Source organism: Larus michahellis, chromosome 5 (assembly GCF_964199755.1).
Source record: "Larus michahellis chromosome 5, bLarMic1.1, whole genome shotgun sequence".
Lineage (NCBI taxonomy): Eukaryota > Metazoa > Chordata > Aves > Charadriiformes > Laridae > Larus > Larus michahellis.
This window is the reverse complement of record NC_133900.1, coordinates 28917585-28933271: the sequence shown is the minus strand read 5'-3', so window position 1 is coordinate 28933271 and position 15687 is coordinate 28917585. Positions and strand designations below refer to the sequence as shown.

Genomic DNA, 15687 nt, shown 5'->3' with positions numbered 1-15687 from the left:
CTTCACAGAGAAGTTAATGTGAAGAAAGGGAAACAATACTAAATCAGGAGGAAATAATTTTACTCTCCACACCTGTTCCTCATTGGTATGTGAGTGAAACATCTGTTCCTATTTATAAATGAGCAATGAAGTTGCCACAGAGTAAGACAATAGAAGCCTGTCCTCATGAGAATAGCAAAAGTGCCTTTTCAAGATAGGCAGCTCAGGAAAGCAGCATGGGTTTCCGCTTGCAAGAACTGGAAAGTAAATCATAATCTGATACGAAAATCCCTCAGAGACGCATTTCCATTGCTGCCAGGTCACTTAGCTCACAACTTTTGGAATTTGATTATCTAAAGCATAGAAATAATCACACAGCTTTGGGGACAGGCATAAACACAGGCCTGGTCCTGGCTGCTCTTTTGTTGATGGGAGATGGATGCGAGAGGCTGCACGTTTCCACAAGGGAGTTAAATCTGAAGTATTATACATCTGTCATTGAGTCACACAGGTGCCAAATATAAACCAACCAAAACCAACCAGGTTACCTCATTAACTGCCTATCCAGGGAAATGTTTTTACATATATTCATCCTCTGTAGCAGATATACAGAAATCTCAGTCATCAGGCCTCACCTTAGAAAGCAAGTTCTTTTAGCCACCACCTTCTTTGACCACTCTCTTCCCAGCCTTTTTATTCAGAGCAGTTGAGGCCATTTCCTCTGCTCCCTGGTCATTGCCTGGCTTCACCCCTTGCTTTCTGTGTGAGGTCGTAAATCCCAGCTGATCAAGGGATTTGGAACTGTATTTAAGAGACTAGTTCATGCTGTTCCTGGGGGGAGGCGGCTTTAGTGATTTGCTGCATAAAAGCACTTTCTTTCCCTTGTTACAATGATTTCTGACACTTCTAAAGCTGTGAACATGTGCTGGAAAACATCCCAGAAACTGAACTTTAGAATTTTCCCCTGGCAAAAAGCATTGATGGGTAAGGGACTTTACTGACCTGAAAAGAGGAATGCAAAGGCTTTGAGGAGACACTCTATTTAGCATTGCAGAAATGAATCAGAGACAGTAGAAATGATGGTCTGTCTGAATTGAGCTAGTTCCCAAGGACTTGATTAGCAGTCAGTATGGACTGACAGTATTCCTTGTTGGGACAGGCAGTGTCCCACTTGGCTACTCAGAGGGGCTGTGATACAGGGCTGACTGTGAGATAAGCAGCGCTGAGGAGAATCGCTCTAATCCCTGCTACGCTGGGTGCTCTGGCCTGGGTGAGGCTGTGGGATTAGTGCTGAATTTTATTTCCTGGTGGAATGACACAGCCAGATATCAGAGTCCTCCTCCGAGCCCTGCATTTACAGTCATCAGATAAAAGGTACTAACAGGCCATAGAGAGAATTTGCTTGGACACTGCTGCTGGTCACATGCATGACGCGAAGCAACTTAACTTTCCTCTCTGTGGGACTTATTCATCGTATTGCAGGAGACAAAGTCCTGAGTCTCACCGTACTGCGGGGAAGGGCTGGCACGATGTGAGTGCAGACACCCAGCTCAGTGTGGTGATGGCAATAATCCAGATCATCAGACAAGCATAACCAGAACTCATCTTTTTGTTAAAATGAGGCTGTATTTCTGCCTGCAAGTCTAGATTTAGTCAGTGGTATAACACTGTTTTTTATAGGATTCCAGGAGCGCAGAGCTGCAGCATATAATACATATAAGCTTTCAGGATAACCATGGAAAGCACGTGCTGAGTTGTCAGATTTTTTTACTACTTCTTTCTTGCCTTTTCTTCACAAAAATATTAAATTAAACCACAATTTTGGTCATTTTTTAACTTAGTTAATTTTTCTGAAGATTCAGAGTTAAATTGGATCCTTAAGTTCAATAGGAGGCACTTGAAAAACCGGGCCACTTGTTTAAATGCTTCACGTGAATTTGGGAGACTCAGCAAAGTGTGTGCCAAAATATTGCCACAGGACGATAAGGAACAGCTTGTGCAGCACGTTAAACTGTGAGTTTGCCTGAAGGCAAGGCTATGGACTCTGCTTTCTCTACAGCACTAAATGTGCAGCTGCATCTTAGAGGAACGTAAGAGTTAAGAAAACTAAACCCCACTCTGGCAAAGCAGAAAAAGTGCTTTCTATTTCTCTGTCTAGAACATTTAGAGGTTTTTACCCGGTATTGTTAAAACAGCACCATTAAAATGGTCCATGTAGTCAGAAGCATTCCTTTGCAATCTAGGCAAATTATCCCCAGCATATCAGCAATTCAGGTATCTGTTGTGGTCTGGGATAATGGACAATAAGAATATTAAGCAGGAAGGGCTGGGAAGTGGAAATAGGTTTCAGTGTCCTTTTACATTAACAACTTTGTAGTTGACTACAAAGTAGTTTTGAGCCTCTCCGTAACTTGTGATTAGCTGTAGCTCCTTTTGCAATTTTTTCCCTCCTACTGGCCATGTCTGAAGATTTAAACATCTCTGTCAATAATACAAATATTACAGACCAGACTAGATGAAAGCAAAAGGGTGGCAGAGCTTCTAAAAGTAAGCTGCTGACCCTCCAACTGGAGTAGACAGACTCAGATCTTGTACAGAGATGCCCTTGTGTCATAGTCAACTTGATGCACAAATTTTTGTATAAACTTAAGAAAATTATTAAAGTTCTGTCTCCAAGAGAGCTTTTTGTTGCTTTGTATCACTGTAGTAGTGTATCTTCCTCAAAAAAATGTTATAGCTGTTCTAAAAATCCCCTGTAACCTAAAGGTGTGAGGGGGAGTTAAATAGACTGCACCTTGCTTTAACCCTAAGTACATGATTCAGAAACAACTTTCTTTTCTTGGATAAAAGTAAGGTGTGATTATTGTAAAACTATTGTAAAACTATGCTGAACAGTTTGTCCTTTGACTTTTTAATCTTTAGACTGACTCCATAGAAAAACACTGTTGATTGCACCATAGATATGAGTTCTGATAATTCAGCTGGAGATTGCTTTGTCTAAGTAAGAGTCCAATAAGTGCTGGATAAGTCCAATAAAATTCTCAGCTGAGCAGATATTTTTATGGAATTATTTAATTTAAAAGAACTTCATTTAGAGTCCTATGTCATTATGAGAAGCAAGCCAACAGAATGAGAACCTGTCATGTAATATGAATTAAATGCAATATTAATGACATATGTTGGATTACAAATAATCAAGATGAATAGCACATGCATACCTACCTGCATGCCTATGCCAATGTAATTGTCCTATCACTTCATTTCATTCTCCCTTTCCAGTTTTCAGTGGCCTTATTTTTTCTTGTGTCTAATACAAGCAGATGTACTCTCTGGGCAAGGACCAAGCCTGTACTCCTCCTAAAACCATTAGGCTGCTTTTGAATGTAAGTATATAAATAGAAAAAAGTTCTGTGAGGAAGAAGCATCAAAAATCCTTTATTTAAACATTCCCCTCAGATGTAGTAGTAAATGTAGGCCTGCACTTCTCTGCTCTACTTCTTTGTCTCTCTGCAGTGAATGGAAATGTTATTACTCGTTTCAGAAGCAACCAGAAATAGCCTGAAAACAGCATATACAAGTAGTAATAATTGTTTCTAAGAGACATTAGGACAGAGGCTGAAAAGTAGTCTTTTTTATTCATTTTCATTTATTAGGTTTGTTGGTATTTTTTGTGGCTTTGTTGACGGAAGTTCTCAGAAGGAAGTTCTTTTTAGTAAAGGAATTTTCCTGCTAAAGGTCTATCATTGGGGTTTGAGGAAAAGCAAAAGAAGAAAGTGAACTAAAGCGAGAAGGGAAAGAAGGCTCTGCAGGAAATACCTGGCTGTACAACAACATCCCATCCTGTAGGTTATCCCATGAAACACCAGTGTTCAAACTTCAAACTTGATCACCTGTAAGATCTGAAATTCCTGCTTTTCTCTGATTTTGCTTGTGCTTCTTTTTCTTCAGTGCAATCTTTACCAAGAGCTTAATTTTGCTGATCTGTTCATTTATGCTCTTTGCAACCTGTACTGCTGCATACAAGCTCAAAACAACATATTATATGCCTCAAGAATAAAGATGTCCTCATCCTTGTGTAGAAACACCTACTCTTTCAGTTACTGCTTCTCATAATGAAAATTTAGATATGAGGACTTACTGTTGACCAATAATATTGTACTCCCAGATCAGCTTAGGTTTGCTAAAATAGAGCAAAATATTTTATAGTATTATTTCCGTGTGAAAATATTTGTCTGGTTGTTGCTCTGAAGAACGTGACTCCCAAATAACATTGAAATAAACATTACTTGTGTCAGAGACCTCCTCCTAACATGACACTCCCTTTCAGGCAAACTTGCTAATGGGTACTCCAGCACATATACCTCACCAACCCTCACATACACACCTGTTTGTGAAAGTGTGCGCTGTGAGTGATTTAGGAACTCGCCTGGGAATCAGTCAACTGATCTCTGTCTATCTCCTGCTCTACCCAACCACAGCAGCTGCTGTTGGCAGGGCTGTGGGAAGGTAAGGACTGATGAAAATAGAGCCAGTCCTTGCCAGAGAGAGATATTCTATGCAGGACAAAACAGACAAAGCAAATGTGGTTGAAGTCCCAAAGATATAGCTTGTTCTATTTCAATTTTTCAGGCGACTAGATTCAACTGGGGGGCAGGGAAGGAAGCTAAATCTATAATTGTCCACTTACTTTCATCCCCCAATCTCTTGATTAATTTTCAAATGCCTTAATATAACTACAATCCTGTTTACAAAGAAAGAAAGAAAAGGATTTTTTTTATATAATAGTAAATGAAACAGTTTATGCTACTGCAATTGCTTTCTCTATTATCAGCTTCATCACCCTGGCCAAGAAAATGAAAACAAGGGCAAATGCAGAGGTAACAGACTTGGAAGTAACCTAAATACATGTTGACAGACAATTCCCCTGAGATTACATGTGCAACTGAGCAAATATGTTTAACTGTTGTCTCCTCTTCCATTAACTTGATTTCATTTATGGGACTTTTATAGTGCTGGAAGTCATGCGAGCAATTATTTTTCGTGACTTGGCATGATTTCTGATGCACCTTCAGCAGCAAAGGACCACATGAATCTATATAGCAGAGCAGATCAGAAATCTCCTCGGTCCACTGTTCTGCTTCTCAATGGCTTGCATTAGGTGCTTCGTAAGCAGCATCTATGGCCTCTCATTATGAATGCCACAGGTGAGATATATGTGAGATTAACATGAAAGGTTTTCTTCTAATCTGTGTCAAATTTATTGCCTTTGAAAGCTCTATGAGTTTCCTTGCTATTACATTAAGGAACAGGTAAACTATCTTAATTAAAGCTACCCAGTATTTTACACTCTTATCATATCTTATTGCTCTTTTTTCAGATTCTCAAGCACTTTGCTATTGACTGTTACAGAATTGCTCCCAGTGCACACGGTTTTAAGAGAGCAAGATTCAGTGTCTTAATCTCTTTTAGTGATTAAAAGGATGATTGATCCTTCCATTCTGTCTGTCTTGCCAGTTAGTTCAATGCTTTCTTTTATTTCCACTGTATCTTTTTCAGTAAGATGAGAAACTCACAATTTACTGTAAGTGAAAACATGCCTTCAACTGAAAATACTGTTTTCCACAGTAATCTCCATTACCTGCTCAATGAAGTTAGTATCATACTTGAATTTAGTACTATCACTGCATGCTGAGCAGACATCATTACCGGGCTGACTAATGCTTCATTTTCATTTATTCAGCCTCTGAACTTTCCCCTGCTTCTAAAGGAGAAAGCAGTATAAATAAGCCTGCCCTGAAGGTTAACAGTTTCAGGCTGGGACCAGTCAAGGTAGGAAGGAAATTTTACACCTCTCCTCCATCAAAATGCTTTTCTTCTCATGCCCTGCTATCTAGACATGGAAATGGATCAGTATAACTGCATACCGAATGACACAGCAGTGCTCAAGGGCAGAGGCAGCACCTCAAGGAACTGCAACTCATATCAGATAGATTAAAAATAGTGCCCTGAATTGCAGGTGGAGAGAGCAGGTTTTCTAAGGTATCACCCTCACTCCCCAAAAAAAAAAAGTGAAGAGAGTTGAAAGCAAGTTTTTCATTCTAAGAGGATAAAATACCTCCAGAAGCTCATAAAGGAATTTCCCACTGAATTTCTAAACTGCACTATTTGATTTTTCCTGTGGGCCTGCTGGTGTCCCAACGTATCCTAAAGGCTACACTGGAAAAGCTTGTTGCTTTTCTCACTTTTGCTTGGGAAGTTGTTAAACAAGATGTATGTTGAGTGAGCTTGAAAAAATGTCTGTATAAGTTAAATTGTATTGTGTTCTTACAGTAGAACTCTCCTCAGGCATGCTTTTAAAGACAAAAAGGAAACTTCCTATTGGAAACTAGACTTTGAAGTGCAGAGACAAAAACTGTAACTATTTTAATGACCACTTTTGACGAGAAATAGAGTACTAAAATGTAAAAATAATAAAACATGTTAGAATTGGAAAGTTGGAACTGTATTCACCAGGACCCAGGCTATTCTGGTTTTGTAGTAAAAGTTAATGATTAGAATGAAAGAACGCAAGCAAGCTCACCTTGGTAGCAATGCAGTGGAAGATGAAATGGTATAATGTGATATATGATATAGTGAAGCAAATGAATACCGTTTGACTAGCTTTGTTTACACAAATAGTGTAAGAGATGACATTCACATTTTGAGGCACAGAATCTTCATTCAGGAATTTGAAACAGAAAAAAAGAAAGAAAGGAAATAAAGTCTCTACTAAAGGTAACTTTCAGTACTTTCTTGTGAAAAGGCTTTGAGGTAACTCCCTTCAGCCTTGACCCTAGTGATAAATAAAACATCCAGCACTGACCTGCTGGGGAAACACAGCAGAACCCAGAATAGGTGGTGGGACTGCATTGTGCTTTAACCGCTGCATTATATACGGAGCTTGACAGTCTGCAGCAGGAAATAGTGCAGTCCTCCCGAGGCACTGCAGCTGGCAGTACCCCACAGATGGGGTATTTCAAAGACCTAAATGGAGAAACAATTATGACTGAAGAAATCCTGACTGTCTTTCTCAAATCAGTTCAAACCATTTGCATTTCCAAACAACACAAACCCAAAAGGACTTATTTTGTTGTTAAAATCTGTCATAGAAAAGATTGTGAGTGGAACAAGGACTACTGCAAGCCGGTAATTACTAAGACTTGTGAACTCTAGGGGATTCATGATTGCTAGAGGGCGTTCAAAGCCAAAGATGGAGACAAAATCAGTCATGACAGATGCAAGAAAACACTGGACATGGGAATAATATCTAACACAGTTCATTTGTGACCTGATAGAACACCACAACCAGTTTCCTATTTCTCAAATTAAGTCTGCAAGTGCAGCTCTGCCAGAAATCAGTCACTACAGCAGATTGCTTCATGCCGCCTTTTTTTTTGCAATGACAAATCTAACGAGGAGTGTTAGTTTGACATAAAGAGAGCCAAATTCCTCCTGATGGAGGCAGAGAGGCTCCATTTATTATGGTATCCCTAAATCTTGCAGGGGCAGCTCAGAACTCAGAGGTCCTTAGACCCTGCTGCCCTCATGTTACTTTAATTACCCTAGACACAGGAGCCAAAGACCTCCTTAGCGTAGGCCCAGTAAGTGTTTCATGTTATTCCAAGGATGGACTTGTCTCAGAGGAGTTTCATTTGTTGTGAGTTGCAATGGAGGGGTTTCTTTTTTTTTTTTTTTAATATACTTTGCTTATTTCCATGTCTTTCATGCTTTCCAGAGCAGCTGTTTTCTCATTGTTAGCTTCAATTAAGGATTTCCTGGTACTATGTGACTTCTCCCTGAATGCCTACTGCAGGCCTGTGCTAGTGCTGATCCTGGCTGTCACTTGTGGAAATTTTATTCCATTTTCCAAATTTAAAACTGGAAATTATATTGGAAATGAATGGTATACAATTTGGGGATAAAAAAAAGGATTCATTTTTATGCCTGTAGTCGTCTGAAAAGATATCTGGATATTGCTCCTACAGGCACGTACATGTCCCCACCAGCAATGTTTTGACAGAGCATGGTGATTTCAAACCCCCCTCCACTTTAGGTGGCCAACGGTCAGGGTTAAGCTAGTGAGGTAACTCTGGTGCAGATTTAGAACTAAATTCTAACTTAAGGTGAAATTGCTTCAATGAAAAATCAACACCAAACAAATGCTATCAGACATTAGCATTGTCCAGGTGATTGATAAGATTGTTTTAACCTCTTTTCAGTTTTCTAGAAATTAAGCTAAAGCAATTTAAACCCCTCCGAGCCTGGACAGCACATGCATGCAGTCATGCCTGTGGTTTATGCCAGAGCAGCTTGGGGTGATCTTTCTTCCACTTTCCATATAGGGATTCATCATCTAATGCCCGTTGGGAGAGGGTAGACAAAGTATCTATACCTTGTTGATGGAGGCCATGGTGCTTTTCTGTCTGGGGAGGCAGATCCTGTTCCTTGCCCCCTTCTACCTAGAGACAGCCAAGCAGGGAGAGCACTGCCATTGCACTTCAGAGCTCTGCCCTCCTTTATTGCTCCTGTGTAGCGGAATTAATAGTTTGAGTCCTGTCTTATTGTTGGACATGTATATTAGGTCATTGGTTCCTAGCTCTCTTGGTAGCTAGGCAGCTTCTTAGCACTGCTAGCTGACCCCAGTGGTGTCAGCTAGGAAGAAAGCATACTTCTGATATGGGAGGGATAAGTCTGTTCATAAGTACCGCTATCAGAAATATATTATACCTATTTTTGGCTGCAACTAGGCTTGAACCCTAGTTTTCATAAAGGAAAGCTCAATGCTAGAGCTTTCGTGTAAGTACACTACTGCTCTTGACTGTCAGAAGACACCAATAATCTCTGCTACTTGTTGAGCTAATTCGTTTGTCACTCCTCCTTAGCTTGTAATGGCTTTTACAGCTAGAATTTTTTTTAAGGCTTAGGATAAGAAATACATATATTTTTGCTGTTTGGGACCAGCTCATCCAGATTTGTTTTCTGTCTCTTCCTGAAGGAGGTAATTGTTATCAGTGAAGAAATCTACAAGTCTCTTAATAATTACAGTAAATAATCTGCTCTGTGGTCTATAAACTCAAACAACATTTTTCATCTCAGATTACAAATGTAACAGAAAACCTCATGGTTAAGGAGAATGAAAATGGGAGTGACGTAAAAAGCATGCCTGAAATCAGGACACATTTACTATCTCATCATTTATGGCTGCTCTGGCTTAAGATGTTTTATTTAAAATCTATTCTCTCTCTTTTTCCTTGTCCTGTCCAACCTCAGAACAAAAGAAAAGCTGAAATGGTTTTAAATGTTAAGACCATGATCTTCAATGCTGGCTCTGTTGCTAGAAGTTAAATTCTTACCCAATCCATTAAAGGGCACTGGTTTCCCATGTCATATCTAGTTTTGATCACAGTAGAGAAATGGGAAACAATAAAAAACAGACATAATGTGAAACAGATTTTTAACTTTCTGCTTGATTTTTTTTTGCATTGTTTTTTCACTTTTGAAAATATCTGAGTAAGAGTTAATTTGATGCCCTGCAACGAAGACCTTTTCTTTTCTCAGTTCCTGTTGGAAAACATTGCCTTTTAAACAAGACGCTGTATAAATAGTAGTGTGCTGTAAGAGTGCTGATGCAGATTGGGTGGCTAAAGTTCCCCGTGGTGGCTGGCGATATTTCAAAGGGAGACTTATAAAGCTTTTGAGGAGATCCATTTCCAAAAGACTGGATGAAGTCTGTCCTGTAAAAGCTCTTCCCCTGATTCAGTGCATCTCACTTGGAACATGTGTTGACTGATTCTAGGGCCTAAGTCAACCCTTCCAGGTGAAACTTCATCCATCTCAAAAAAAAAAAAAAAAAAGGCTTAGTAGTCAGAGTTGTAACTGATATGAAGAGTGATGTTAATCTGTCTCCTAATAAACTAAAACAGAAGGCATAACAGGAGGCATGAAGCCAAACTGATGTCCCTGATTAAAAATCTACTCAAGTGGGCTCCATAGATGGAGAAAAAGGGTTAAGAGATCCAGGGACTAAGGTTTCTTTTCTACACTGTTTTCCTTTAGTTCAGCATCAAACAAGGTCAAGATTACTGCTGTACTCAGTTTCATACTGCATTAGCAACATTTTGGTTGGAGGCTTAGCGAGGCCTTACTTACAATAAGTTCCCCCAAGCAGAATCAGGCTCTGTTCGATGAATTTGTTTTGATGAAGCCCCACATTGTGTTGACATGCACTAAATGCTAAATTAGAACTTTAGTACGTAAATCATATAACCGCATGTTTAGAAGGGTCCCTCGCAGTAAGGGTTCACCAGCAGCACTGTAATTACTTTGACCAATAAGGCAATGCTATCCCAGGCTACCAGCTTGCATGCATGGTTACGAGCAATCTCCTGGAAAATTGGCCCTATGAGAGGGGGAGAGGAATTAGACGTGTTTTAAAGTTTGAAGTCAGTGATCAAAATTTATCGTTGCACTGTGCATTTTTCTGCCTGTGACTGCCTCGAATTACTCGGCAAAGGTAAATGAGCTTAGAAAAGAGGGGAAACAGTTGAAAAGGCCTTGAAAGACGTATGTGATTTTTGATGGATTTTTGAGACTTTGGAGATGTCATTTCACAAACTATAGGGTGGAAGTTCAAGGAAATCTTTGCTAGCAAGAGGAAAAAGTGAAAAAAAGCCAAACCTCAAAAACCCAAAAAAGATACAGCAGGGGGGAAAAAAGGGAAAAGGTAGTGGCAAAGGTTGAGGATTTGGAGCGGTTACACCTCTATCTGCAAACTCTTTCTGAAAGCTGCTGACATAGCTTTGGCATCTGATCATCTTCTAACTGCTGATTAACATAGCACTGTTTTATATTTAACTCAGGCCAGAGCAGGAGTGGCTGGGGGTGGGGTTGCGCTGCTTATAAGGAGAGCACGGCAGGAACAATGTTCTTCTGTGTCGGTTCCCTCCGTCTCCCAGCCCAGCTGCACTCCTTTTGATCATTCACATTTCCTCCAAATGCATCTTGTCTTTAATTAATTGAGTGTCTCGTGGAAAGCGAGGTGGGGGAGACGGGCAGAGAACAGCTATAGCTGCACATTAAAATACAAACCGAGTCTGCTGAGTTTACTGAATGCAAGTGCTGAAGTGACTAATAAGCTTTTTTTACGGTTAATGTTTTGCTCTGAAAACGGACCCGGGAGCAGAGATGGAGGGCATGGATTTTGAGGATGAGAAGTCCAAGAGATACTGCATGAAGACAAAGCATGTGGCTGTCATCTGTGGCGTCGTGGTCGTTGTAGGTCTTGCTGTGGGGCTTGGCGTGGGATTAAGCAGACCTAACTGTTACCCTCCAGAGGTAACAACAGATCAGCCAACAGTTCAGACAACAAACCCTCCCTCAGTGGATTCGAATCCCTGTGCTCCTAAAGAGGATGAGGCCGGAGAGTGGAGACATTTCAGGCTACCCACTTATGTCAAGCCTGTCCACTATGATCTGGAAATGAAGCCTGAAATGGAGAAAGACACTTATACTGGGTCAGTCAATATTTCTATTGCTTTGGAAAAATCTACCAGCTACTTGTGGCTCCACCTGCGAGAGACCAAGATTACAGAAATGCCCACACTCTGGAAATCTTCAGGACAGCAGATTGCTCTGGTCAACTGCTTTGAGTACAAGCCGCACGAGTACATAGTGATGAAGGCAGAAGCAGAGCTCTCTGTCACTAATGAAAATGATCCCTATATACTCACCCTGAAGTTTGAAGGCTGGCTGAATGGTTCCCTGGTTGGGTTTTACAAGACCACCTACACTGAAGGAGGAGAGATCAAGTAAAGCAGTTTTTCTTTTATTTATTAAACTTTCTTCTCTATTTTTACTTGCTCAGGCCTGCTCTATTCCTGTTTCGGCTTCTCAGTCTGGTCTCTCATCGACTTGCTGACATTTCTGGGCTGTTCTTTAATTTTCTCATTCCCCTAAGGAAGATGCTATATTCAAAACCTTTTGGCTGTTGACAAGTGAATGTGGGCTGGAGAGATGAGGGGTTTGTTATTATTATTCTGAAAAACTTTTTCAAACTCTACTGGTCCCAGGTTACCCTTGAGTTTTACGAATGGCTCCCTCAGACAGCTGGAGGGATCGAGGCTTGTTTTTATCTCTGTAGTACAATAAATGACATACAGCTGTCAACACTCTCTCCTGGCCCTCCCCAAGGTAACAGTTTCAGTGTAAAATCTTCTTGTGATAGTTTTCCTAACATCGTACCTCATTGATGTTGTAACCCTGAGGAATATCCAAACCAGAACTTCCCTGTCCCTTGTGCAGCTGGTTTAAATTATGCGTAGGAAAGTCCAAATGATGAAGGTTATCTTTGACTTGTTTTGGTTTGTTGTTTTTTTTTTTTTTGTGTGTTCCAGCTCTTCCTTTTTAATATATCAGTAGTTATTGAAAGATTACAAAGCCTCCGCCAGTTCAGTTAACCCATTCCACTTCCCAGGTTTGCACTACTTCAAGGTGGAAGCTTGAAAAAGCCATTGCCTATTTGCTCATTGCTCAGAGACATTTCTTCACAATTAACATATGAAGAGGACACTAATCCATTTTCCAGTATTTATGTTTCTGAAGTGACTCATTTCAGCCTTTACAGCTAGAAGATAAACTGGGCTAGACTCTTCCAAGGCCCTGTAGCAGGAACACGGAGAGAAGCACTGATGTGTTTTCACAGCCCTTGTTTGCCCTTCTGGGACAATGTTGTCATGAGTGAGTCTTGCATCAGCTCCATTCAGCCGCTGACAGGCAATGCCAGGAGTAGCACCAGTGACAGGCATCAGCAGCAGCAAATCAAAAAGGCAGAGGAAAAAGCAAGCATTGATTTTTCATACTTAACAATAGTTATCTGATCTGGGAAGAAGCCATGTAGGGAACAGCGCAAACCCCAGCCAGCTCCTTCCCTCTTGTTTTTCTCCATCTACCACCTCAGTATAGCTCTGACTCAGAAGGTGCTTTGTTTTTATACTTTGAGCATCTGACATCCCCACAGCAGTTTTAAAGTGTAACCTCTTGGCATCGTTCTAAGTTGAGGTGTGTTACTTCCTTCTTATTAGTGAAGGATACCTAGACATTAAATTGCCCCAGGTGCATCACAACAGCAGAACAGCAGGACCAGAACACAGGTCTCCTGTGTCACAGAGCAGGAGAGGTGAGTGCCCATCCCTCAGATCCGGACAGTGTAGGAAGACAAGGACCAAGCATCTGATGTCAGGAAGAAAGGACAACTTCATAAGCTAAAGAAAACATAACATGAGAGCTCAGTTCAAGAGGGTTCCTACTTCTTGATTTGGTTGCTGGAGGCTACAATTGCAAGGATGATCCTAGCCAGCAGTCTGAAAACACTCAATACAGAAAGGAACTTGAGCGTGTGAGTCTGTTTATTAGGCTTGAGAAGGGCTTTAATAAGAATGAATGAATGGTGATTTCTGAAATGCTTTTCATGTGGTTAAGTTTAGGCAGATTGTTTGTAGGGGTGGAAGAGGCAATGTGTACATGTACGTGATAAGCACAACTTTGAAATGAAAGCAACCACCAGCCAAGCGGTGCTGCAACCACCAGCCAGGTTGCTGCTGTGCAGCTTGAGGGTAGGTGATAGGTGGGGTCAGGAGAGATGGCGAGAGAAGGGTTTTATTACTTATTAAAACTGCATTTTCCCCTGGCTTTCTACTCAAAACCAATGCTGACCAGAATTACCTTTTTTTATTTCGGCTTTGCCTGCAGCAGACATCACCGTTCCTTTTTTGTCATGTTGTAACTAAATACAAATCAGGTAATAGCAAAAGTCAGGTGAGTCTATTAATATCAGATATTAGAGAGAAGGGGGCTGAGGTGAAAATGAGAGCCAACGTGTAATTAAGCCTACTCCCCCATCCCTTCTGGGCAGTGTTAGAAGCAGCAGGACCTCTTGAAAGAATTAATAATACTGGAAAGTTAGCTCCGAGGGCTGAGCTGCTCCCCATCTGTCTATTTGTGAGGGCAAAGGTTTGCCAAAGCATTGCTATAATGCATCTTGTTTACCAACTGGGAACAAGTCCAGGCTCTGCTGTTGCTTGGATTCAAATATCCCACAACATTTTGTGGAAAACAGGTAGACATGTGCTGAACATGCCTGCAAGTCTGGGATCTTCGGGAGGCTTAGGTAGAAGAACACCTCATTTGGGAATCCTGTTCAGACAGATCACACAATCCCTGTCAGGGCAAGGGTGCTTTTGGACATGCCTAGAAGAGGATCTTGAGATATCTTGGGGACACAACTGTTTAAAGGGATGTGCATGTGTGGGTAGCGAGCAGGAAAGCAGAAACTTTAAGAATGCAGATTTTAGACATAGACCTGCCTAGATCCTCCTGTGGGTGCCTGAATCCAGATCTAAACACGGAAATCCTTTGGTAAAGCTATTCCTGCGCACATTTAATTTCCCATTGATGAAAGAGGAATAACAGTCCTTCCCTACTTTGCATAATGCAGTAAGCATAAATACATTACAATTGTGTTATTTTCAGATATTAGGGAAAGGAGCACAAGAGTCCTTGTCTGGTGTAATGGGTTCCTTTAAGTCACTAGTTTCTCTCAAGGAATGTGCTAAAAACCCCCCTTTTTTTTTCCTTAGTATTACAGATAATACAAACATGTCACAGTGGCTGGTTTTGATTTTGCATTACTATTAGTGACAAGGTATGACTTCCATTTTAGAAGAATTCTCTCGGTTCTCAGTAAGAGGAGAACAAGAGGCTTATAAAAGATATCCAGCTAGGCACATCTCTAACAGGGAGACTTGCATTTAGAATTTTATTGATTAGAGGAAGATGAAATATTCTTTAGTGTACAGAAGTACACAAGTAGCACTCCTGCATGTCTTCCTCAAGGAGAAAATTTTCTCAGAAGAAGGAAGGAATCTGAATTTAGGGAAAGACTAGGAGAAAAATGCTTTTATTAGCTCAAGGGGAGGTGGTTTTGCACTAACCTCCTGTGCCTTCAAAAAAAAAAGGGGGGGAAATTCATCATGGTTCTAAATGCAGCACTGTTTTATTTTGGGAACAGCTGGATGCAGTCTCAGACAGATCTTCACTTCTTATTACTATGATATTTACAACTCTAGTTCACATTTAAAGGTCTGGACATCAAAAGCCAAGTAGAAGGGCAGAAGCCACCAAGTAGTGAAGAAAATCTTATCTAAAAACTACTTTATACAGTTTGAAAGGAAATTAAAAGGAAATTACAGCGCTTCATGTTTCTAGTGCCACTTCTACGCATGCCATATCCTGGAGTTCTCATCATCTACCCCGTAGCTAAGGTTTTGCACTGCTGTCTGTCTGCCTTCACAAATACATGAGGATATAAGGAGTATCACCTTATAAATCAACAGAGATACCATAGTGTTATCAGCCTGTAGGAACAAGATATAAATGTGTCAAAATACGTAGCCAATTTTTAAAGCAATAACTATGAAGCATTGCCCCGGGGACTTGATTGTGAAACTGTGAAATATCTTTCAAATCCTACAAAAAGTAGAGAGTGACATCAAACAATTTACCAAGCAAAAGAAACTCTGTTGAGCCTGGAGTTATGTTAAGGTGAATGTTCATTATGCTTTCTGCCCATGAACTTTTGAGTTACTATTCCGATGAACGTGAATGGTAAGAAGC

The 15687-nt window shown here is 40.5% G+C and overlaps 2 protein-coding genes across 2 annotated transcripts in view; one reads left to right on the top strand and one right to left on the bottom strand.

The window, feature by feature from the left end:
- ELOVL6 (ELOVL fatty acid elongase 6) overlaps positions 1-15687 on the bottom strand; it is a 211743-nt gene that overhangs the window by 144235 nt on the left and 51821 nt on the right. The window lies entirely within an intron of this gene.
- The window catches only part of ENPEP (glutamyl aminopeptidase), a 37068-nt gene continuing 32455 nt past the window's right edge, over positions 11075-15687 (top strand). Inside the window, exon 1 of the mRNA XM_074589361.1 lies at positions 11075-11825. Coding sequence (XP_074445462.1) covers positions 11203-11825 — 623 coding nt within the window. The 5' untranslated portion in view covers positions 11075-11202. The remainder of the gene's footprint in view (positions 11826-15687) is intronic.